General features: G+C 38.3%; 1 protein-coding gene across 8 annotated transcripts in view; it reads right to left on the bottom strand.

Annotated features, from left to right (window-relative positions):
- Window positions 1-27106, bottom strand: part of TNS3 (tensin 3) — a 247992-nt gene that overhangs the window by 44778 nt on the left and 176108 nt on the right. For all 8 annotated transcript variants that reach the window (XM_082754611.1, XM_082754606.1, XM_082754607.1 and 5 more), the window contains 3 exons: window positions 10699-10871; window positions 8763-8877; window positions 8592-8675 (listed from right to left, as the gene is read on the bottom strand). In XM_082754611.1, coding sequence (XP_082610737.1) covers window positions 8592-8675; window positions 8763-8877; window positions 10699-10871 — 372 coding nt within the window. The remainder of the gene's footprint in view (window positions 1-8591; window positions 8676-8762; window positions 8878-10698; window positions 10872-27106) is intronic.

Raw genomic sequence — 27106 nt, 5'->3', positions numbered from 1 at the left:
TTGCTAACTAGCATCAATAGGCATATGTAATAACAATCCGTATCAGCCAGACTGCTTCCTTATCCAATCTTCTATTTCTATTAAACTGATGATAAATTTCTGCCTATTGCTTATCTTTTACATCTTCAGATCAAGCATGAATCAGTGTTTTTAAGGTTCTTCTTCCTTTTTTATCTTACATATATGCAAGATATTATTCAAATATACTTTCAAGAACACATATGTATGCAGTTATTCCATTAAAACATTTAAAAAAAAAAAAAACACACTTGGAAAAAGTCCTTCAAAAGCTTTTCTTTTGTAAAGTAATCCATGATTCACTGGCTATTAGAGAACAGAAAAAACAACAATCCCCAAAGCCACCAGTGTATCAGGATTTTTTCCAAGTTTAGTTGAAGAGGTGCATCTGCTTTGAGACTCTAATCAGAAGCTATAATACAGTAGAGGCTTGTATAAACATTTTTTTTTTTCACAATAATTTGATTACATAAACATTTCTTTGACATTTACAACTTCAGAATTATTCTGTTTATCCTGTCATCTGAATGTTAGAAGTGATCAGCCCTCATAGACATGAGTGAAAATTAAAAGAAAAACTGCTAAAAACCTTTGGAAATGCCATAATCTTTTAAGATCATGGGTGCATAATCCAAGAAAAATCAGTTATGCTGGACAGCAAATATAAAATCTTAAATAAAGAAATAAATGCCAAATAATGCTACTGCTTTATTTCAGAGAAAATGCCTCTGGGCTAGAGCTACGAAGATGTTGGCTAAACACTTCATGACTAAACTTTCAGACATATTGCTGCTGAGTGGAATTCAAAGCACCAGGCCACAAGCCTGGATTTGCCATGTAATAGATGGGGCACTTTTATAGATGAGGATAGATGGGGAGCTTTGAAAGAATCTTGTTAATTTTGGTCACTTAAGGCTAGGTTACAAACACAGCATACAGGTGGTTTTATGCAACTGTAGAAAGTTAGCTAACAATTGCAGGCTGAAGGAGTATTTTTACACGAGCTTCACCATTACAGACTTTAAGTACTTTATTTATAGAGACAGCCCTTTATCCTCTATCCTATTCATGTCAGTGGCTTTAAAAGAATGACTACAGAGCTGTCAAGACCTTAGTGATCATATATAAACCTAGCAACAAAACTATCACTGCATTCAAGCCAATATTTACTTTGCTGGTTGCAATTTTGTTGTCCACTGAGTTTACAGTCCTCAGTACTGAGCAGATTCTAAGGTGACAGAGCTGCGACCATCACAATGGTAACACACTGTTATTTTGGTATTCTTTTCTAACTAGCCACGGGCCTTTTCTGACCTGCTTTTATTCTCAAGAGTAACTCAACCTGAAATTTCAAAAATTTCCACGTCTTCCTAAATGACTTCTGAAAACAGTTCTTTGAGATGCAGGTATTTGCAAACCTGTTAATGAAACTGTTTGGTATGCTGCCACTGGTGCTTAGCAAAGTTCCAAATAACATTGATTATTTGCTCCTTGACAGAGCAAATATAAACTAGAATGATATTGCCAGAATAAATATCACATACAGAAGGAGAGATTTTGAACATATTTGACATTCTCTGTTTTGTTTTGTAATGTTTTCCTACACTTCGCCTTCTTTTTCAAACATTCTTCATTACAAATTCATTGCCAAAATATTTGTGGCAACTGAATACAGGCAGGCAGAGTTTTCAAATCAACTAGGCTGTCCCTCAGGCATAGAAATAAATGGTAAAAAAAAAAAAAATCTAGGTACAGCAGGAACTTTTTCACTAGCATTATACCTTACAATTTCTTACAGCAGGAGCACAGAATGAGGTCTGTATTAGTTATGTGGTTCTCAGCTTTCACGTAGAAGGACAGTTTATGCATACCCCACTGAGTAGGCGGTTTTATTAACTCTCTGAGTGGGTCATCTCCCAGCTGGGAGTAAAATCAGTTTACAGAAACTTACAACTAACAGGCACCCTTGAAAACCACGGAATGAAAGGTATTAATAGTACACTCTCTTTTAACCAAATATAAGAGTAGCAAAATGACAACACTGAAAAAAAAAAAAAAAAAGAAAGCCAAAACTGATGTGTAATCTCAAACTACCTTTAAAATACTGTAACTAGCATTTTGCAGAACAAAAAAATAATTTGCTTTCCATTGGATAATCTTTTGCTGTGACCTACAGTAAGTGTAGAATGTTCTATATAAGTACAGAATAAAAGCATCATCTTAGGCATCCCATCACAGGAAACTAGGAGCTACATCTGTTCACTGCATTCCATACAGACAGGAACCTGAGCACTCAGAAAAAACACTCATTGGTATCATTTATTCAATTTTTTTCATTAATGCAATATAAACTTTTCTGTCATTTATATGATTAATCTTTCTGAGTTTGGTGAGTAAAATACATATAAATGAAAACTCAGCTTGACTCCAACAATTAAAAACATCTGAAAGAAAGTTTCCTTCACTTTCTTACGGATTTCATTAACTTGTTCTTCATTTATCTTCTAAGGGTAAAAAAGTGTGTAAGCAAAAATGTCAATACAATAAATGACAGTAATAAGAAATCACAACATTTTTCAAGCTTTTTAAGTGATAAAACTGTCTTGCAGATCTATTCACATGAAATACTTTGACTGAAGTTTGGCCTAGGAGTACTTGAAGTCAAAAAATAAAAAGACAAAAAATAATCTAAGTATTCAATGCATGTCGGGAAAAAACAGGGGTTGGGGAAAATAAAATTGCTAAGATGTTGTTCAAAAGCCATCCTCAGAGCTTGTATGCTACATGAAGAAGCCAGGCCACACTCATGCCAGACATGAGAATGGAGGGGGGAAAAAATTAATGTACCTATGGTCCCTCAAGGATCCAAAAGTCATCGGGGGTGAGGGGTGGGGGAGAATCTCATACACCAGGTGTTTAGAGCAGAAGGCGGTGGAAGAAGCGAAGAGGTGAAAATAAGTGAAAGCAAACTGAAAAGTCCAAATGGTATTACAATAATTGTCTGTTTCAGATACAAGGCTTTTTGAAAATAAGTAAGTAATATGCAGGCAACAGAGAATAACCTAAAGCCTAATACTTAAATCCAAAACTGTAATTGTTTATTGTAAACATCTGTTTGTTGGACAAAATGCCTATGTAGTGAACAGATATATAGAACAAAATGAAGCACCACTTCTTATGAAGAAAAATGTTGGTGATCATCCTCCTGAGTATGTAACTATTTTTGCAAAATGGTAAACAAACAGAGGAACACAGAGAGAGAGCGTGCAAGTAAGTGCTCACCATGTAATTTTGGTGCAATTTACTTGCACCAAAAATTTTACCATTACAGCAAGTACCTTATGCAAAGTCAATGTATTTTCACTGACCATCTGTAACACATGAATTTGCCTTATGTTCAACATAATACAGGTCACATCAGACCCCGTCCCTTGCAGAAGCTTGGCTCTCTGATCTTTTAGAAAATTTTAGCATGAAATATTGCTGTTCAAGCATCAAAAGAATTTCTGATTCTGTTATCAGATACAACACAGATTGCAACCCAAAATATATTAATGATCCAGAACATGTTATCAAACTACAGTATCCAAAACCAATGCAAGGTATTGCAAGGTATTGAGTATACAATGATCTTTCAATGATCAATGATCTTTGACAATGATCTTTATTGTGTAAATCCAGTAACAAGAATTACACCTTTTTGTCAGCTTTGACATCTCTCAGCAGAAGAAAACACATTCATATTGTGTTATACTACTGCTTCATCACATACCATCTTCCATGGACTTGGCCCTTCCTAACTTTTTCTGTTCAGGTAGATTGTATTCTTCATAGCAGTAAAGACAAGCTTTAAAGCAGTAGAGACAAGCCATGACATAAGCATGCCAAGGTCAACTGCAGGACAATGAAAAACACAATACAAACCTTGTCACTCTGCCTTGTAGTAAGCATCATAAATTTCTTGTCTCTGCTTCTAATTTTTATTGCTTATAAATAACATCAATATAAATATACATATATATATATATTTATATTTTTTTTTAAAGGAAGGAAAGGCAAAAAAAAAAAAGAAAAAAAGTGCACCTTTGTGTTCAGGAGGACAGAGTTCATGACAAGCATCCACTGAAGTGTTTGCACTCATGTTCTAATCAAAGAAACCCATGTCTGGAAAAGTTACATTCATATCTCAGTGTGGACTTCATTTAGTTTTGGACAGTATACCTTATATAAACAGTGAGGGGGAGGACAAGGGGAGAGAGGTATGAACAAGTATTACATGATTTTTTTTCATATCGTGGAGAAAGCTTTTGCTCATCAGAAACTGTGAATTTTTCCCTCTAACAAATCAGTATCACTTTTATTCCTTATGCTGTTAACCCTGCTAACACACAGGAAAAGTTTTCATTTCAAAACTTTAGCTTTTTTATCATATGTAATTAAGGAAAACGTTTCATTTCCCTTGCAACTTGGTGACTGTAAGAAATGACAAGCAGGGTATAACAATATAAAATTACAATCAGCAATACATTTTTCAGTAAAGGACATCTGTTAGGTTGAAGTTTTACCTTTCAAGAATTTATGAAACACTCAACACTCTATTGGGTGATGTAACAGAATAAGCCTACATTAGTCAACAGGGAAGAATTTAGAATAGAAGTGTCTCTGTCAGATAAAAACATAGTATGTGTTAGAAGAACAGTGGAAATACATCAGTGTCTGATCTTGATTAGCTCCATGACATCACAAGGAGAAAATAAGACCTTTTGACAAATTTTAGAAAAGATGCAGCTTGTATGCGTAGTAAAAGCTTTGAGTACAGTACCTGGGTTAAGCTCGCTGGCAGGTATGAAAAGGCCCTACACACGCTTGAAGGCTTTGAGATTCCTCAAAAAAGCAGAAGTGCTATCGTTCCACCATATGTACTGGTTGAACTACGCAAGAATACTTAGACTGTTTGGAGAATATGGAAAAAACAGGATGTCAAGTCTTCTCCTTGCCAGTAGTACATGGATAAAGCATTATAAATAATCTACCCTTGTTCTATGGAACTCTGGCTTCTGCTGCAAGACAGTGCTTTTTGTGAATGCAGACTTTCTGCAAAGCTCTGTTTATGCTTTGGCCATGGCTGAGGAAAGGGCAGCTTCTCATGTCCAGCCTGAGGCGTGAAAGGCAGGAAGACTCTGAACTGGAAGGCGTGGTGAGACAAAGTTCAGTTCTCTGGCAGGCAGCTTGCTTGTTGCTTCTATATACAAAGGAACTTCAATTAGCTGTACCCTGTCTGAAACAAGGGAGCCTTTATAAGCTTCAAAATGGCCTACAAATAGTGCTTCTGTTCTTTCACTGATGTATAGTACTCTCCCATGAGATATACAATGGCTATTGTGTTACAAGAAGAGCTGTATCTGGATTCTATCTGGAGCCTGCATTATAAAACTAGCCAATTTATAGACTGCTCATGTTCGTCTCAAGAAACAAGGTGCCTTTCAAAAGGTAATTCAGAATAAACTCCACAGGTGCCACAGTACTTGCCAGTTACGTAAAGAAAGAAAAATGGTAATTGAACTATGACAGCAAGCAACACACTGTACCAGCAGCACTTACAAGAAGGAACTGCACGCCTGAACACAGACTGAAGAAGGCTTAAACTTGCTCACTTCTGAGAGGGAACAGGGCTCTGAAAAGGAATTCTGTTTCCTCTAGCTGATGTAGACGGAATGTCTCAAATTCATGGAAAGAAAGAACCATTACAACATAGGTAATGAAAAGGAGACACATTATGTAACAGCGCTGAACTGACTTGTCCTAACAAAGCGGCTTCACCAGGGAAGAAAAGGAAGATGTCTAGGGCTAACAGAGAACCATTTTATACCATGCTTTGTCAGGCTACAGTGAAGATAGTGCCCTTCACTTCAATAAATACTTTAAGAATAAGAATTAGATGTGTTTGTGATATATGGTACGGTGTACAGCAAAAATAACTTATAAAAGATGCGATAATTTTGTTATTTGATATACAGAGGGATTGGATGCCACTGTAATTCTTGAATATAGTATACACATTTATTCTTTTCAAATGTGTACTTTAATACTTTTCTAAAGTAGCAAAACTACTGACTTCTAGTCAATGATTCTGTCATGATATGACAAGCACTAACTACACTGAAAGCTATTCTCTACAAGGAAATGGGGAGGAAATAAGACACTAATATAAAGAAAGACAATAAGAGATTTGGTAACCAGATGATACAGCATCCTCATTACTAACTTAGAATGCAGACAAACAGAAAGGCTAAAATGCAGAACAAAACAATTTCTTGTTCAAGGGTAATCTGAACTGAGACAAAGGAACAATCTCTTAATGGCAGAAATTGAGATTCAAGACTCTATGACTCCGAAGTCTGCAATCTGTTGAAAATCTCTGGCGAAGTCAGTATGTTTCCCAACTTCTACCCAAAAAAAAAAAAAAAAAAAAAAAAAAAAACACGAAGAAGGAACTTAGAAGATGGGTATTGTTGCAAATGTACTAAAACTTAGGACTGTTAAAATTATTAATTAAATTATTTGCAAATTGCATGATATTATAATAATTTTTGTTGCATGTGCATTACAACAGTCTCAATCACAGTAACAGCAACTTTTGTTCCCTTCAGTTCCTTGCCTTATTTAACACACAAAACATAATGGTCTTGCTCTGGCCATGAACTAGGGATTACCAGCAGATGTACTGAGAAGACTCCTTTTTGACCTCTTGCTAAAGTCATGAAGCATTCCGGTATACTTCCGCTTCAGTTCTCCTAAAGGAGCAAGCTGAGTCCCTCAAATTAGTGGACAATTACCACCTGAGTGCCTTTCCACGCTTCAGTATCCTACTTGTAAGACAGTATCAGCAAAATGAGAGAAGATAGCACTTGGAACTAAACATGGCAATCACCAACAAAAGAGAGAACTACACTGAAAAACACTAATTCCTCCACGATGTGTTCTAACTCTTGAGCAACAGCAATGGCAACCATTTAACAACATGTTAAATCTACAGGAAAATAACTGCACGTAAGGAAACTGTATTTGATTTGCTGATGCTGCCCTAAGGACTACATCTACCCTAACCGTTTAAAAGTTAGGTAGGTTGACTAAAAGGCAAAGCCACAGCAACTGAATGATAAACAGATGTCTCTGAACTGTGTAGAAGATTGCTTTATTACTGAAGATAGTTTTATTCTGTGTTAATGTTATTTAATTTGCTAACTATTAAATAAGGCAAATTAAACTGAAATGCTTTTTCCAAAGTTAAAGACACAACAGTATAACTATTGTTGCGTCAAAATTCACCACAAAATTTATGTGAAACTCTACTATTGCGATCCTACATGAGACAAAAGACATAGTCTAAGTAATAATTCATATATATAACTATATAGATGTACATGTATATAGTTTTATCATTTGAACATCTTCCAGTGAAAAAAATTAAATGAATGCCTGTGATTTTTATTCAGATTTTGAAGAAATTATGTTGGCTTCTTTCTATGTCTAGTACGTTCTGATATACTCATGTGAAATACTGGTTTTGTTACATTTTTTTTAAACTTATTGTTTTAAAATAATTGAACATTGAAAAGGTGACAAGTAATTTTTCATATTCTTTTGGAATAACTGGAGTAATGGAATAATTTTGGAATAATTCCTTTGGAAATTTGGGAATTTAATTCACACAAAACAAAATAATAATGGAACAAAGATGGAAAATTATCCATGCACAGTCTGTGAAAATAACACATGAATTTTGACTCATAGAGGACACCTCACAAAATACATACAATTGTATTTTTAGCAGAGATTTATGGTTACAAATAAAATTCTTTAGTAGTAATTTAAAGCTAAATCACACTAACTTATTAATTAACACTTATATAATCATCTATTACCAATGACTTTTCTCTTCTTTTGCATTTACAAACTACTGTGGCAAAAATAAATAGATAAATAAATAAAAATCCAGAACTTTCATTTGTTTGGTGAAGCATCTTCTTAACTTCAGCATAGCTATTGCCCAGCTGTATGATAAGCTTCATTTGCACAGCAAGATGGCAACATATAAGTCAATATTTGGTAGGAGGTTTCCTACTAAAAATCAAAGAACTCAAATCTACTGACAGTAGTATTACGATACTATCAAATACCAGCAATGAGATCGATGAACATTTAGACTACTCAAGCATACAGAGAACAAGAGCAGGACATCCTTAAAGCACTGAACTCCATTTTCTCTTATTGCCATGATGCAACTGCCTGATTGCTCCACACTAATTTTGGACGCTGACCATGAACATGTTCATGTTCGTGTTGGGACTTCCCTGTTGGAAGTTAACATCATTAAGTCTTTTTGGAATAATTCTTCATTGTTTACTTCTTTTTGATATGATCAAAATACTACTGCTAAATTCTACTTATCTGACTTGCATGTCTAAATTTATCGTGTGTACATCCTCTTTATAAAAGAATAGCCACTATTAAGTTCATTGACATCATACACAGTTCTGTTTCAAATTAGTTAAGTAGTATGGGGATCTTACCAGGACTGGTTCTGTACAGCTCAGATGGGCTGCTGACCTTTAGGCTGGAGACAATCTGTTGATGGTGTAAAGGGGGCGTTTTCACTAGGAGAGAAGGAAAAATACAGTTTCTCTTCAGTAACAGATAAAATATTTTAATAAATAGATAAATAGATGCAGACATATCCTTACCATATGGTGTCTCTGGTGACAGTGGAAAAGCTGGTGTAGATGGGACAGATTCATTTCCATTTTTGGCCGAGAAGATTCCCCCATCTATTTCATCTTGGTAACATGTCACAGCCATCTAGAAAGGGCACAAAAAAAGCAAACTTACAATGTGAAACTTTCCGCTTAGCCTTAGAACACAGAAGTTTTCTTAAAAATTTCTTCCATTGTTCCAGCACAGAAATCTTAGAACATTAAAATCATGTAAACGTATACAGAGGACAAAAGAAAGACAGCCTTAAACACTGAATTGCATTTCTAAGGTAACTCTTATTGCCACAATGCAAGTGGCAAATTACTTCACGTTGATTTTCACAGAATCACAGAATCACAGAATTTTCTAGGTTGGAAGAGACCTCAAGGTCATCGAGTCCAACCTCTGACCTAACGCTAACAGCCCTCCACTAAACCATATCCCTAAGCTCTACATCTAAACGTCTTTTGAAGACTTCCAGGGACGGTGACTCCACCACTTCCCTGGGCAGCCTGTTCCAGTGCCTCACAACCCTTTCAGTGAAGAAGTTCTTCCTAACATCTAACCTAAAACTCCCCTGGCTCAACTTAAGCCCATTCCCCCTCGTCCTGTCACCAGGCACGTGGGAGAACAGGCCAACCCCCACCTCGCTACAGCCTCCCTTGAGGTACCTAAAAAGAGCGATAAGGTCACCCCTGAGCCTCCTCTTCTCCAGGCTGAACAAGCCCAGCTCCCTCAGCCGCTCCTCGTAGGACTTGTTCTCCAGGCCCCTCACCAGCTTCGTTGCCCTTCTCTGGACTCACTCAAGCACCTCGATGTCCTTCTTGTAGCGAGGGGCCCAAAACTGAACACAGTACTCGAGGTGCGGCCTCACCAGAGCTGAGTACAGGGGGACAATCACCTCCCTAGCCCTGCTGGTCACGCTGTTCCTGATACAAGCCAGGATGCCGTTGGCCTTCTTGGCCACCTGAGCACACTGCTGGCTCATATTCAGCCGACTATCCACCATCACTCCCAGGTCCTTCTCTGCCTGGCAGCTCTCCAACCACTCATCTCCCAGCCTGTAGCTCTGCTTGGGGTTATTGCACCCCAGGTGCAGGACCCGGCACTTGGCCTTGTTGAACTTCATGCAGTTGACCTCAGCCCATCGGTGCAGCCTATCCAGATCCTCCTGCAGAGCCTTCCTACCCTCAAGCAGATCGACACACGCACCTAACTTGGTGTCATCTGCGAACTTACTGATGGTGCACTCGATGCCCTCGTCCAGATCATCGATGAAGATATTAAAGAGGACCGGCCCCAGCACCGAGCCCTGGGGGACGCCACTAGTGACTGGCCTCCAACTGGACTTGGCTCCATTCACCACGACTCTTTGGGCCCGGCTATCCAGCCAGTTTCTAACCCAACGAAGCGTGCGCCAGTCCAAGCCAAGAGCAGCCAGTTTCTTGAGGAGAATGCTGTGGGCGATGGTGTCAAAAGCCTTGCTGAAGTCAAGGTAGACCACATCCACAGCCTTTCCCTCATCCACCCAGCGCGTCACTCTGTCATAGAAGGAGATCAGGTTCGTCAGGCATGACCTGCCTTTCATAAAGCCATGCTGACTGGGCCTGATCGCCTGCTTCCCCTGCAAGTGCTGCATGATGACTCTCAGGAGGATCTGCTCCATGAGCTTTCCTGGCACTGAGGTCAAACTGACAGGCCTGTAGTTTCCCGGGTCTGCCCTCCGGCCCTTCTTGTAGATGGGCGTCACGTTTGCTAGCCGCCAGTCAACTGGGACCTCCCCCGATAGCCAGGACTGCTGATAAATGATGGACAGTGGCTTGGCCAGCTCCTCTGCCAGTTATTTTGGGCACTGAACGTGAACATTGAACTCCCTATTGACCATTCACTTCATAACGCTTTCTTGCAAAATTCTTCATTGTTTACCTCTTTGGTCTCCCCTAGAGGAATTAGTGATCCTGGATTTACAGCCTGGTCAGCAGCAGGAGACTTCATCCATCCACATCTGCTATACAGTGGCTGCCCAGGGAAATCATTGTCATACTGTCCAACACTTAATTTTCTGTTCCTTCCCACTGTTGCATCATCATCTTGTGAACCTGTTGATGACAAACAAATATGTAAAACAATTAATACATCAATCGCTTTTTTTCATTTAGAGTTATTAAAACAAATGCCTCCTGTGGCCCCTTCAATGACTCCATTCAAGGATGCTCATGAAATAACCGGTTCATAAATGCTTTATAAAACCACACAGGTGGGGGGGAAAAAAAAAAAAAAAAAAGCAAACAAACAAAAAAAAAGCCAGCTGTGGTTAGCCTTGCTGTCAGAAGCTGGAACATATCTGCAGTACACTTGGTTCCAGTGGAGTGAAGCTGCATGTTTTGCTGATGCTCATTTTTGAGAGGTTCCTTATGCCTGATGCCACTGGTCAAGAATGTCAGCAGGGGCCGCTAGAGGCAAACAAATGGGAAACCTTTATCTCCAGCCCTAATACAGCAGGTTTCAGCAGTAAAATCATAGCTGCTTTCCTGCACTGCATTTTCCCAGAAAGACCAGTTTTAAGCTGTGTCTTTATAACACAGACCTTGGACCTTATAAATCCAGCTCACTGTACAATTTGTGACACACAGTTAATGACAGAAATTAGGTATTAGGTATACACGGGAGCTGCAACATTTTGGATTCTGAGGAATGAAGCACAAAAGATTAAGCTAAACCAGAACAATTCAAGTTATTCAAGGGCATGAAGCAGTATTCGTTTTGAGCATCACTATTAAAAGAGTGTCACCAGATACAGCTTTATGATTAGAAACACTCTTTATTTAGCCAGACCATGAAGCCATAACAATATGAGTCAAAAGCATGCCCTTCATCTAAAACAGAGAGAAAAAGTGTTCAGCTTCCAAATACATTCATTTTACGATCTGAAGCAGTCAACAGAAGCCAAAACATAATTGCAAAATTGTAGATATTTATTGCACAAATAGGTATCTGCATAGGATAACAGTTTTCATTCAAGATTAAAATATACATGGGGATTTCAGCTTAAAATCCAACATACTTAAGTGGTTCTTCATTGACATACATATGCAACATCCTGATGAATTTGCTAGTAATTAGTAACTAATCTAAATAAATTAAAAAAAACTATAGGCACTTTCAAAAATCTTGCTGTGCTACATTCAAAGCCACTGTGATAGTAACTACTATTAAAGCCAATGTAAATGAATTAATGAATTAATTAAAACTGCTATTCACTTCTGGAATTTCCAGGGCTACTGGGAAACAAATGAATTTGTTCAGTCTCACAGAATCATAGGTTGGAAAATACCTCCAAGATCACCTAGTCCAACTGTACTCACACCACCAATATTACTCACTAAACCCTTCCCCTAGTTACCACATCCAACCTTTCCTCAAACACTCCCAGGGATGGTGATGCCACCACCTCCCCGGGCAATCTGTTTTAAGCCTGAAATGGTTTGAATTTAAGAGATGGACAACTAAGCAAAGAAGTCAACAACAATGACTTTAGCTTAGTTTATTGGTTTCACAAATGTAGTCAGAGTTCTTCAGCGCTTTCTCACTTATTTCAACAGATGACTAGAATTTTTAATTTAAAAGGTGTCTTTTACAGTGAATAAAGTGTCAGGAGTCAAGACATACTAGAAGTCACATAATTCATTTTTGTCCTTGTAACTTAGCTTGAAGTTTTGGCACGACTTCAAAAATAACCCAGTAGCAGATATTTATTCTTTTAAAAGCATTTTGTATAGCCTCATTTCTCTTCTTTGCCTTGTGAAGTACAAATATATTTGTTTCCCCTAAGGAACAAATAGTAACATTCCAACAGCTTTTCATCAGAACTGCATCAGGCATTTGTTTTGTCAGATGGTTATCATTGCATCAGTGGTACAGCTAACAGAAGCATATATGCGTACATATATATATTTATATATAGTTTAAACTATAACCCACTGCATAAATTACAACCAAACTGGAAACCCCTTACAACAGGTAATTATGAAATCAGATTTAAAAGAAATGCATGTATCATCATCTTGTTGTTTACTCCTTAATAAAGAGCTCTAAATCACATTATAACTTGTGTGTTCCTTTTGTCCATGAAAATGTGCAGTCGCCTTTAAAAACTTGAGTATTACTTCAGGCCACTCAAACAGTTTACCCTTCTATTCTGTGTAAGTTTTCTTGAAAGAGTTTCTTTTTTCTCCTTTTGAAAACAAAGCATTGTCCCTTACGTCCCTTGGAAAAAGGGACAAGTAATGTCCCTTTTGGGAAAGATGTTGAAGGGACCAACAGTGCAAGTAGTGTTCTCCTTTGTCCTCCCAGTTAGTGACTGGGACCTAGGAAGAAGGAGATGAACAGGTCAAGTGAATGAATGGCGAAGAGGCTGGTGTCGTGCCCAAGGTTTGGGGTTCTATGACCTTGGACACACCTTTGATGGACCAGGCATGCTGACACTGGATGGGACACCGCTGTCCAGGTGGGGCAAGAGTGTTCTGGGCAGTAAGCTGGATGGACTTATCAGGAGGGCTTTAAACTACATGGAGATAGTGGAAGGGGATGCACTTCTGAGTGAAGAAAGCATACCTGAGAACACCATCATTCTAAGTAACAGCAGGGAAATGTTTGTGAACTGTCCCAGTGTAAGGGTTCTAGAAACACAATACGACCGATTGTCAAGCTGAAATACCTCTACTCCAATGCATGCAGCATGGGAAACAAGCAAGAAGAACTAGAAACCTCCTTCTTCATGACTGTAGGAAGTGATGCATTAACACTTAACCAACCATACATTGTCACGTATCTTAATGTTTAAAAAATATAAATCCTAGAACAATTACTGTGATTTATTTTTTTAAGATCATGCAGTCAGTCTTTAAAAAAAAAATCTAACTGCCTTCTGAATTGTATGTTAAGTAAAATCATAGAAAAATACAATGGTTTGGATTGGAAGAGTCATTAGAGATCATCTAGCACCAATCCCCCTGCCATAGGCAGGGATGCCTCCCACTAGACATGTGCGGTGTTTAGCTGCCTGCCAGGTTAGATCACAGTCCTCCTTTTGGTACCCAATGTGGGGCTCAAAGCATCAAGAAAAATGACAGATCTGACCAGAGCGCGTTAATACAAAATTGTTATAAGCCTAAGATCAGTTTAATAGTTGCTAATTACAATGTGGATTTTTTTGATCTCAAGTCTGCTGTGCTTGTTTTCTGAATGATGTTGTATAGCACATTGCTTACTATATGTGTTCCCTGTTGTGCTGTTTATCATTTCTGGGAGCTGGTTTAAGGTTATTATTTTGCTGTATTGTGTAACACTGGCTTCTGATATGATGAAGTTACTAGCCATGAGACTAATTTGGCATTTGTATTCAGCATTGCCATTTGCTCCATACCTCAGAAACCATCTCTTGAAAACTATCAATAATTATACCTTTCACCTTTTCTCCTCAGGGAGCCAATCTGTAGGGGGAACAAGATGGAATACATTTCCCACTTCTTCACTCTCCCTTTCTCCTTCACCTCCCCTTTCTCCTCCAGGCTAGTTATGATGGCTCTTCAAAATTTTGAATATCCTTGGGATATGGAAACCAGCATGTTCCTGTTGTCATGCAACCTAAATGCACTTCAGGTTTTGTTTAAGGTTAAACAACTACTTAAGAATGCCAGTATCAGTCAATCCTATATGCAAGACGAAACAATGGAAGAGAAAGTCAGGTCGGGGGTGGGGGCTGTGAGCAAATGGCTGTGTTGTGCTTAGCTGGCTGCTGGGTTAAACCACAACAGGGATACATGCAACCCTAGAGAGATCCTTTGTGTGGTAAATCACAAACAGGAATTATGTTGGCTTAGCTGATGACTTGAACATATTATGGAAAGGGATCTGAATATCTTTAATACATACACATATACATAAACATGTATTATACATATTTGTATGTGTATGTATCTATTACATAAATGTCATGATGCCAAGGAGAATTAATTTTATTACCGTGGTTAATATTTATTCATTTTATTACAGTGGTTTTCTGCCCCATCAACAACATTCTCATCTTTCATGCATATAATCCATAATTATATAATATTATTCAATTATAATACTTATACAGATTATAATCTATAATCTATAGCTATATGTTTACCTGTTAAACTTATTAGGTTCTGTGTGAACTAGTTATTTCTGCTGTGGAGATGGAGATGTAAACTCTTATTCAGAAGTGCACTTAGACTACTTAGACTGAAGGTCTTCCTTGCTGCACTCAGCAGCTGATTATACTTTTGCTACTTCTTTGCTGCATGCTAATCAGTGCTTAACAATGTGACACTGACAGGGCAGCTGTTGTGTGACAGCTACGAGTTATGCTGCTGGTTCACATGGGCACCAGTGATGCAGCCAGGAGCACTCTGAGGAGAATCAAGAGGGATTACAGAGCCCTGGGAGCAGCAGTAGAGGACTCAGGAACACAGGCAATCCTTTCATCCATGCTCCTGATCAAAGGGAAAGGGTTTGAAATGGCCAGTTCAATGTAGCAAACCAACAGATGCTTACAGGACTGGTGCCACAGGCAGGGCTTTGGCTACTTGACCTTGGGACTGGCTTTGAGAAGCCTGGGCTGATGCGGTCCACCTGGGATTAAAGGGAGGGTAGGGACAGGAGATATTACAGAGGGGGGTTTGCTACAGGCCACCTGATCAGGAAGAACAGGCGGATGAGGCCCTCTGTAGATAGAAGCAGCCTCACATTTGCAAGCCCTGGTTCTCATGAGGGAATTCAGCCACCCCAATACCTGTTGGAGGGACAGCACAGCCGGGCATAGGCAATCCAGGAGGTTTCTGGAATGCACTGATGACAAATTCCTTCTTCAGGTGACAGAGGAGCCACGGTGGAGAGGTGCTAGTCTGGATCTCATTCTCACCAACAACTAGGGAGGGGCTGGTGGGGAATGTGAACCTCAAGGGCAGCCTTAGCTACAGTGATCATGAAATGGTGCAGTTTAGGATCCTGAGGGTAGCGAGGAGGGAGCACAGCAAGCTCGCTACCCTGGACTTTGGGAGAGCAGACTTTGGCCTCTTCAGGGATCTACTTGGCAGAGTACCATGGGACAACACCCTGGAGGGAAGAGGAGCCCAAGAAACTTGGTTAATATTCAAGGAACTTCAAGCTCAGGAGTGATCCATCCCAACAAAGAGGAGGTCAAGCAAAAACACCAGGAGGCCCACATGGATGAGGAAGGAGGTCTTAACCAAACTTAAACAGAAAAAGAAGGCCTCCAGAGGACAGATAGCTTGGGAGGGATACAGAGACGTTGTCTGAGCAGCCAGGGATCAGGTTAGGAATGCTAAAGCCTGCTTAGAATTAAATTTGGCCAGGGACATTAACGGCAACAAGAAAGACTTCTATAGGTACATTGGTGATAAAAGGAATGGTTTCAAACTAAAAGAGATTTAGATTAGAGGTTGGAAGGAAATTCTACACTCAGAGGGCAGTGAGGCACTGGAACAAGTTGCCCAGAGACATGGATGCCCCATCCCTGGAGGTGTTCAAGATCACATCAGATGAGGCCCTGAGCAACCTGATCTAGTGGGTAGTGTCCCTGAGTATGGTGGGGGGGGGGAGGTTGGAACCAGATGATCTTCGAAGTCCCTTCCAACCCAAGCCTTTCTATGATTCTATGTTTCTATGATTCTATGATTTTGTGATAACATATTATACAAAAGATTTCAATAAGCCATAAAAATAAACTTGTTCAAACTGGCTTTAAATGCTGTGGTTTGGGGGGGGGGGGGGGGGGGGGAAAAAAAAAAAAACAGAGTATTAGAGTATGATGCATTCAATCACAATAGGATGAAAATGCTCTGGAGTCTCTAGATTCTCATATTACCCTGGTTACCACTACAAATAAGTGAAAAACATACTTGACAGTAATTTATCCCTTGAATAATCTGCAGGCCCCATAATGTACCATGAATAAGTATTTGCTTTGCTTTAGTATTAAATAATTCTAATGAGGGACTAGAACTATTAAATCATACTATTATGGATTTTTGTAAATCAGATTAAGGACTTTTTAATTTATAAGGACTCAGTTTACATTTACAGATACACTCTATCGTTTTCTGGTTAAGTAATGCATTGGAGTAGTGTTTCAAATAACCAAAGTTTCACAGTAAAAACTACCATTACATTAATATAAAATTCCAAGAGATAATTCTTAACTTATTAACTTTTATGTTTACCATTACAACCTAAAAGGCATTGGAGCTTAGAAAGATGTAAATAGGAAAAGGTGGTTGCAGGAACCTTCTGGTAAGTGATAGAATCTTTTTATAGACATCTCTGTTGACTGAACAAAAGATTCACATTCAACAAAACAAAACAAACAAAAAAGTAGGAAACTCCCTTACATTCCTATTCCATCACAAATAAAATAATCACAAATCAAATTTTTATAGGTAAGATAACTCCTTGATTTGTAGTTATCACTCAAGTAGGCAAGTATCTTTAAACTTGTAGTCTCAAGATAACAAAGATGGGAGTGGGTTCCCATTTTTTTCCAAATTTATATCTTTTTAATCTCCTCTTTAGTGCCACTAACTCTAAACTGCGGACAACCAGAATGCAGTTAAGTCACTCTTCACAACAGAAACACAACTGATTATATAAAACTATACACTTAACCTGAAGCTGGCAAGAAGGAAAACCAACACTAGTGCTTCCACACAGGCCTCAGAAGGCTTTCATACAACACTGAAATACTCTTACAGAAGGAACAGAGATCTTCTCCTAGTGCTAGTCACCCAGTACTTTCTCTCCTGTGCAGAGTATTTTTGGTTGAGACTACTTTCATTTCGTGTGTACTGCTTGATCAGATAAAGTCCCAATGTTGTTAAGACCTCACAGTTCTATCAAGTCAAACATATTTTAAAATTATGAATGTTCCAGCAGTACCTGAATGTGTTTTTTGTAATCCACATAAATGCAACTTACCAGTACATTAATCTAATAGATGCATAAAGGTCATCCCACCTTCAGAGGGCTAAAACTTAGTTGCTAATTTCAGAAAGTTTTTAAAAAATAAAATAAAATAAAATAAAATAAAATAAAATAAAATAAAATAAAATAAAATAAAATAAAATAAAATAAAATAAAATAAAATAAAAATAAAATAATGAAAAATCTATCCTGATAGCCCTTTTCTAGCAGGACTAAGGACACCAAGTTTCATAACATGAAATATTGAAATGAAAAGAATCTTACATTTCAGAAGCTCAGCCAATTCCTTGTTTATAAAGTGGTTATCTTATGTTCATTCAGTGAAAGATAATGATCCAAACAGCTTCCCTTTCCATGATAAGATACACATGAGTCTGCAGCTAGTTGGAAAGGAATGCTACCAATGCTAAAAGAGTTTTGGAGTTTGAGCCCCAACAAAGCCAACTGAAGGAAATAACAACTTCAACAAGTTTTAGACCAACACTTAAAAAAATTGGATTATTTTTCTAGGAAAATTTACAGTCTCTGAAGTGGTTTAAAAATAAATAATCAACAATGTATTAAATTTCTCCAAATTGTTTAACGTTATTTTTTTTTTCTGTTGGTTTTCCTTGTCAACTATAAACCATAAAAATATTCAACACTAGAAATAAAATTCATTTGACCCTTCCCATAGATTCTTTGGATGGAAATTCACTGATACAATTCCTACTACAAAGAAAGATGGAACAAGTCACAGTCACGTAAATGGTGATTAACAGGAACTTTTGTGCAGTCAGTGATATAGTATCCTCTACTCCACAAATGAAATAAGAAAATGAGTTTTCAGAAACACAGATTGTGATTTCTGTATTCCATATGCTCTTCTTTTCCACCAAAACTCTTGACAGTGTCAAAGCCTATTCAACAGAAATCAGACCATCAGCAGTTATTGCCATGTAACACACTCGGGAACTTCCATTTCTATACATTGTGGATACCACCACCAGCACCTAAACTCTCCCAGTCTCTCTCCAGAATGCATATGAAACATGATGAATTGTTATAGCATTGAAATATAAACGTTAGATCTTGTCAAACTAAATATTCAAATTACAATTACTGTCATCTTCTCTGGATAGAGAGCTTAAATAACGTTAGTTTCTCATTTAACTTTGTTTATTCCACAACAGTATTTTTGGAATATTATAGTCATTTCAACAATGTCCCTTTCACAAGACACAAAAGGTGACATCAATAGATTTAAGAAAATCTGTCAAACATTTAAACCATGTATATGCAGCTTGTGTCTGAAAACCCCAGGTCATTTGAGAAGAGAAAAAAAAAAGAAAGAAAATTTTCAGAACTCAAAGAAACAAAAGGAAAGCTTACTAGTATACATATATTTGATCAATCAACCAACTAACGCAACTTAACAGATTTAAAAAATAATACCCACAACAAATAACAGACTCTGTAGACAGATGACTTGGAAATCATTCCTGTGTACAAGTATGTCTCAGGCAGCAGAATATAGAGAGGAACAGACAAAGCAGAGGCACTTCAAGTGAGCTTCTCACCATAGCTTCAACTTATGGGACAATTTAGCATGACATTAAACAGGATCATCCTGCTCAACTCACAGATCAATAAAACTCTGGTTTTTCTCAAGAAAGGTACTGTGAAAACTCCCACAGTGTTTTTCCAGTGCCCCTTTCACAGGCCTTACCATAGTCATGAAGGTTGAAATAAGACTCTGGGAAGAATTATGTTAGCATTGCAGAAATTCCAGATGCTGTTGCTTACAAAGAATTTTAGAAAGACTTGCGTAACTGTCTACTATTACCATGAAACATGGGAATTCAATCCAACCGGAGGATTAACAATTCAACAAGAAAAAAAATGAAGTCCTTAAGTTAACTTTTAATAGAGCAGTGTTTAATGATCGCCCCACATATTAAAAAATAAATAAATTACCAGAACAATATCCAAATCGATAGTGATTTCCTTCTCCGGAACCATTTATCTTCTATGAAACTCAAGATTTTCATAGAAGACTCTTAACGATCAAGCTTTCAAGACAGCTTTAGACTTAAACCAAACTATTCCATTTTAATAATGTAGAAGCAGTTTTACAGTCACTGTTGTAAATTTAAACAAAACATAACCTCTTTAAAGATAGACAAAACTTGAGCTAAATGCTGTGTTGGAGAAAGGACAAGCAAATGTATGTCCAGCTGAAACAAAATGATGTATTTTTGATTGTACAAAAATACAGAATACATTCAGAGAACATTGTTTTATGAAATATATAATATAATGTCCTTTCAACTGATGGCTGAACGTGAAAATTTGCCTCCTGCCTCCAGTCTCTTTTAAATTTCATCAGGTTTAGTGGCATATAAAGGATAAACTTCTCACTCAGCTTTGTTATTTTGCCAAATTCCCACTTTGACTCCTGTCAGAGCTCAATAATCTAGACAGCACATGGTCAGTACATGAAGCCGGCAAGCAACCAGGAGTTTGTCCTGCTTGGATAAGAAATACCAGCAGATAACATGCTGCTAGTCTCCTGCCTCCCTGCAGAAAGGTTTTGGTGAATTCACTGGCATCCCCTTCCACAACCACTCCTTCTGCAAATTGATTCCGGCACTCTGACTGCTTAGTTGAGTGAGGAAATAACTTGTTATTAATCCAAAGAGAAACTATAGCATAATGTTCCAACTAAAATGTACTTCCTCATCTACACAAAGGATCGCTGTACTGATCAGTGAGCTGCATTATCTTCTGAAAATAAACCTACACTACTTGTGTAGGTTTAAAACAAATAATCGGTACGACTTTTATGTATTAAACACCAATTATGCCCAAATGTTCAGATCCCTACCTCTACAGGAACACTGTTTCAAAGGGATTAAGTAGAACAAAAGCTGATTGAGTAGTGTCTGATAACTTCAGTGTCCTAACCTTTCTCAAATGTAGTAGGAAGTATTATTGCAGTCATAAAAATCTCTTTGTTCTCAAAAAAAATGTCCCATGTTTAACAATAGTGAGTAAGCAAAGTATTGTTTTTGCTTACTTAGAACTGGAAGTAGTCTAGGATTCAGACACTTGATAACCCAATAGTCTTACAAGCAAATTAAAAGATCTGAACTCTACCCCAAATCCACGTAGGCCATTAAATCTTTCTGCACAAGACAGAGCAGCTTCATACATCTGGACACTTTTGCTTCCTGGCCCTTCTACACTGTGCCAATTATGGGTGTTACACCTCTTGCAAAACTCAGTCATTTCTCTACACCCATAGAGAAATGTCATAATTATGCTACTGTCAGGAACACATCCTGGAAGTTACATGACCAATAAATATTTCTGGAGTGAAATGAACATGGCATAAATTGACTAAAAAATTACAGTGCTGCTAAATGCAATTACAATTCAATTTTTAACTTTAGCTTACAAATTAGTTTAACTAAATGTAGTTTAACTGAAACATTTGAATTCAAACTCCATTTTAAACTAAAAAACTCATTTTTTTAAACTGTATTTCAATTAAAAACTGTCACCTCAGGTCTTTCAGGTAGACTGGTTTGCTCTCCCATGGAACATAACAGTGAATGGAAACATCTGGAATAGTTCAATGCTTTTTAAAATTATTATTTAATAAAGTAAAAAAAAAAAAAAAAAAAAAGATTTATTTCCTTCTCCTCCTCTGTCTGAAGCATGTAGATATGCTGTAGCGTAATTTATGAAACCATAATTTGAATCATTTTCAAAGATTTATTTTTGATAAAGTAATAACCTCTGAGGATATTGCAGATGTTTAGCCACCTTGTTATTATTAATTTTCCATGTCATCTAGAGACGTAGGGATTTTCTTGAGGGAGGGAAGGAAGACGGTTTTGTCCACTTTAATGCAGTATTTATTAGCTGAAAAACTATCTAGTCTCCTGCAAAATGTAAGACTGTAACAACTGTATATCTGCATTGCACTCACCACATTAAGGACCTAAGGATGTTTTAAGGCAATATATTCAAAGGAAATTATAACTCATGCATGCAAAAGATGATTAGAATTAGCTGAGAGAAACAACAGAACTTTGATCTTATGGAAAAGACAGCCCCTCCCTTACTCATGCTCACTTAGACAGACATTTATCTCTTAATCATGGTGATGGAAACAGGCTACATGTTTCTGAAAAGTAAAAGTAAAAACATATTATTAATGCCATTACCCAAACACCTCTTGAACACTGATGGAAATGGGGTATCAACCACATCTCTAGAAAGCCTGTTCCACTGTTTGGCCACCCTCACAATAAATAAATTTTTCCTAATAACCAGTCTGAACCTCCCCTGATGCAGCTTTGTGATACTCCCTCGTGTTCAGTCATTGGTTACTAGGGAGAAGAGATCGGCAACTCCCTCTCCATCTCCTCAGTTTTCTAGGTACGATCAAAACATTGTTTTAGCTTTCCTTCCCTACATCTTAGCGACAATACTTGTGGTAAAAGATGGCTGGTTAGAGGAAGCAAGTCTTACAAGTGATCTCTAACAGTAGATTAAGATCATACATTACTAGACACGAAAGAATATGCATAGAGTGAAGTAAAGAGAGAACATAAAGTTGCAGAGAAATTTCCTCAGGCTGCATACTTTCCCAAAACTGAAAATGAAGAACTACTGCAGCACTGTATTATCTCTACATGGTATTTTCATTTACTACCAGAAACCCCACCAAACTCATCTTTATGTAACTCAGCTCATGTAAAAGCAAAAATTATAATTTCTTTCAAAAACAGAGCACTGATTTACCTCTGACAAGCTACACACATAGCACTGAGTGAAAAAGCTCAACCACTGTTCTACATGGTTCATTAAGACACATCTTGCAACATTAAATAAACAAACAAGGATCATTATCTACTTCCTCCTGTTCTCAAAAACAATGAGCACTTAAGCCAAGACTTCATTTTGGACAGAATCCAGAACACCATTACAAGAGCAGCCAGTACTTTGCACAATTTTATTTATAGTTATGTGCCACATTTTGACAGTTCATTCAAATGCCAAAAGTGCATCAATTACATAAAAAATAGCTGCACATGCAAGTCCATATACAATCATATACATCCAGCTGTAAAAACTGGGCCAGATGTGCCAGTGAACCAGCAACAATTTCACCAAAAAAAATTTCGAAAGAGGGGATTATGAAAAACACTTCAGGGAATGACAACTGTGTTGAAGAACTTTGCTCAGTCAAGTTTAAGGAAATAGTTCACTTTTTTTTTATTATTTTTAAACAGTGAACATTCTGTAACACATACTGTCAAAAGATAAACTTGTCAAGGATACGTGTGTATAAAAGCCTCTGGGAAGAAGTGTGAAAGGGGTGGTAGCTGCTTATCTGCTGATTCTGCAAACAGTGCAGAAACATACAAGTGAACAGAGGCATGAATGTGCAACAGTGTGCATTCTCACTTCACACACATTTATTTGCCGGGCATTGAAAATAGGTACATGAAGTCTAAGGACATGGATTCTCTGAACACTCATGCTAGAAGGATGTAAAGGAAGACCTGGGAAACTACAGGCCAGTCAGTCTCACCTCTGTGCCTGGCAAGATCACGAAGCAGCTTCTCCTGGAAACTATGCTACGGCGCATAGAAAATAAGTTGGTGATTGGTAAAAGCCAGCATGGCTTCACTAAGGGCAGACAATGCCTGACAAATCTGGTGGCCAGTTCTATGACAAATCTATGACAGTTATAGCATGAGAAACTGGCATCATCTACCTGGATAGTGCAAAGCATTTGACACTGTCCCCATGAAATCCTTGTCTCTCAACTGGAGAGACATGGATTTGATGGACAGACCACTCACTGGGTAAGGAATTGGCTGAATGATCTCACTCAAAGAGCTATGGTCAATGTGCAAATGGAGATCGGTGACAAGTGGTGTTGTTCCTCATCAGTCAGTTTTGGGACTGGCACTGTTTAACATTTTTGTGGGTGAAATGGACAATGGGATTGAGTGCACCCTCAGCAAGTCTGCTGATGACACCAGGCTGTGTGGTGCAGTCAACACACTGGAGGGAAGGGATGCCATCCAGAGGGACCTTGACAGGCTTGAGAGGAGGGTCTGTGTGAACCTCACAAAGTTGTACCAGGCCAAGTGCAAGGTCCTGCATGTGGGCTGGGGCAATCCCAAGCAGAAATACAGGGGAAATACAGCAGAAATGCTGGGGAAATCCCAAGCAGAAATGTGTGCTTGCAGCCAAGGCAGCCAACCATATCCTGGACTGCATCAAAGGAAGCGCGGCAGGCAGGCTGAGGGACATGATTCTCCCCCTCTACTGTGTTCTAGTGAGACCCCACCTGGAGTCCTGCACTCAGCTCTGGGGCCCCCAGCACAAGAAGGACATGGACATATTAGAACGAGTCCAGAGGACGGCCACAAAGGTCATCAAGGGACTAGAGCACCTCTTCTATGAAGAGAGGCTGAGAGAGTTGGGGTTGTTCACATTGGAGAAGAGAAGTCTCCAGGGAGAACTTATAGCGGCCTCAAGGGGGCCTACAGGAAAGCAGGAGAGGGACTCTTTGTCAGGGGGGTGTAGTGATAGGACAAGGAGTAATGCTTTTAAACTAAAAGAGGGTAGATTTAGATCAGATATTCCAAAGAAATTCTTCACTCAGAGGGTGGTGAGGCCCTGGAACAGGTTGCCCAGAGAAGTTGCAGATGCCCCATCCCTGGAAGCGTTTAAGGCCAGGTTGGATGGGGCTTTGTGCAACCTGGTCTAATGGGGCCCATGGCAAGGGGGTTGGAATTAAGATGATCTTTAAGGTCCTTTCCAACCTAAACCATTCTATCATTCTATGATTCTAGAAACCAGATAATCCTACCACTCTCGTTATTTAGCACTCAGTTCAGGCACACACACAATGCATCAATCCCATTCATCTCCACTAGTTTGTTATTGACTCAACTCCAACTAGTGGATATTTCCATTCAATCTCAGGGCGGTTCAGCCCTGATCTGCCAAATCCCTCCATCACACGTCAATTAATTCTCTCTTCTCTATATGCATGAGGTGAAAGACTGAGTCACAGGGCATATGGCTCACCTTAAAACTTGATGGTGTAAGACTGATCATCACTGATCAGTAGTCAACCACTGTTTTGGTTATGGCTATTTCTTCATCTCCATGTCAGCAAGCATTTCTTTGTGCTATTAATTACACCTCCTGTTGCTGAAGTAGTGGAAACAGCTAGTTAATTGCCTTAGTGAGTATCCTGCTCAGGTTAATTCCATAAGACTACTCAGAGGTTAGGTAAACCATATCTAGTATGCCTGTGCTCTTTTACCACAGATTGCTAACGAACAAGGCATTACTGTTATTTTATGCGATCATTTACCTTAAATGATATGGTTTTGTGTTCTTTCATATATAGCATATTTACAGTCTTCCACTGAGGGAAATCAGTGTTAACAAATCTGGAGAAGATCTTCCCGTGAAACTGTACATTAGTTTGCTCCCCAGCATGCAGGAATACACTTTTGACTTTACCAAACAAGTTTTCCTTGCAACTAGAATGCTCCGTTTCCATCAAGAGATGATGTATCAAGGGCAAAACACTCCAGGTCTTCCTCATTCTTAATATTCATTAATAGTCAACCTGCTTTTCCCCCAATTTGTTTTGTTCACAGTATGCGTAAATGATTCCTTATATAACAGCCAGGACAAGTCCAGATATGTAAATAATTCCTAAAGCAAGGAAAACCAGAATGTTCCCAGTTTCAAGCAGACGTGGCAGCATGCCACATACAGATTGTTTTACCTTCGGAACCATGGGCAGTTTTAAAGTCAAGTTCCATTATCAAGTGAATGGTACTTGAAAAACTCAGAACATTTTAGCACTTGACATAAAGGCAAACTTAAAAAGTTATTATTATTGTAGTGAAGCTATACGAAGGAATATTTCTTTTAAAAATATTTTCTTTAATAAAATGCTGTTCTTTATGTTACTTACTTCAATACCACATGCTGAAGCACATGCAGAAAATGACAGGGGAATAATCCTGATCTCTCCAACTTTAGTCTTGGTGCTAATGCCCTAAAATACCAAACTGATCTGTCCCTTAGCTTTGCCCTAGCGTTAATCATAATTTCCTAAATGTGTTTAGTAACACGAAGGAATAACTGTGTTCCCCACAGTGAAGTTCCTACAGATCAGGTTCTATCAGGAAAATATCAGTATGCAGTTTCATGATACACCTATCTATGTCCTATCTATCTAAAAACTGCTAAAATGGTCACTTGCCTCGCTGCCTCTATCTGTGTCCTCAACTCTCTTTTTGCACACATCATTTCATGATCTGACACAGAAATAAACCAGAAGAAAACCTTCAAACCATCAGATGGACAAGATAATCCAGCACCCACCACTGCACAGTTGCCAGATCAGACGCACAGATGAACAGAGCAATGCATACCCCCAGACTGCAGAAGCAAAGTAAGGCCACCCCTCTTGGGAATTGTCTGCTGCATTGCAATTAGATTAGACACAACAGCAAATTGCTTTGTTAATGATACTCAAAAGGATCAAAGAGCAGGCAAAGGACATTCAAAATTGCTGCTTATCACTCAAGAGCAAGAGACATGATTTTTACACAATGGAAACTCCTCTAGACACTACCAACACTAGCTGCAAACAATGGTCTTTAATCTTTAATGCACTCTGCTGCCTAAAGGTACTGGCTAAAGCCAAATATCTAAATCCTTACTAACCCTGCTCTCTACCTCTTTTACCAAAATATGTCATCCTGTGAGTTAGAAATCATTGCAAATGATGGTGGTATAGCTTACATCTCCAGATACCTTAACTAATAAACCCTTTGCACATACCTTCAAATTAGGAGCTGCAGCAAAAGAAAAGCACCCATTCAGTTTTGCTGTGTTCAATGAAACGAACTATAACTTCTCAACATGGACCACCACCAGGAAATATCGGGTAAGAATATATAAGGCTTCTTGTAGCTGCCTCAATCAGATCTTATGAGTCTTGTAAGTTTTATACTAGCACCTTGTTTCAAAGAGACTACTAAGGCTAAAAGTTGCTACTCAAAACTGACAACAGTGGCAGCATAAGGCCTTGAAAAATCCAAGGTAAATAGTAAAGAAAGCACTTAAGAGTTAAACTTTTAAAGGATTTTTTTTTCTAAACATAAGTATCCTAAGTTACTAGAAATATGACTAGAATGAGGCCCATAAATCTCAATACGACAAAGCTAGCACTAGAGGCCAACACAGGCCTTCAGTCTTGCATTCT

This window comes from Aythya marila, assembly GCF_965140915.1.
Source record: "Aythya marila genome assembly, chromosome: 2".
NCBI classification, from domain to species: domain Eukaryota; kingdom Metazoa; phylum Chordata; class Aves; order Anseriformes; family Anatidae; genus Aythya; species Aythya marila.
Note: the sequence above shows the minus strand (reverse complement) of the source record. Positions and strands in the feature narration are given on the sequence as shown.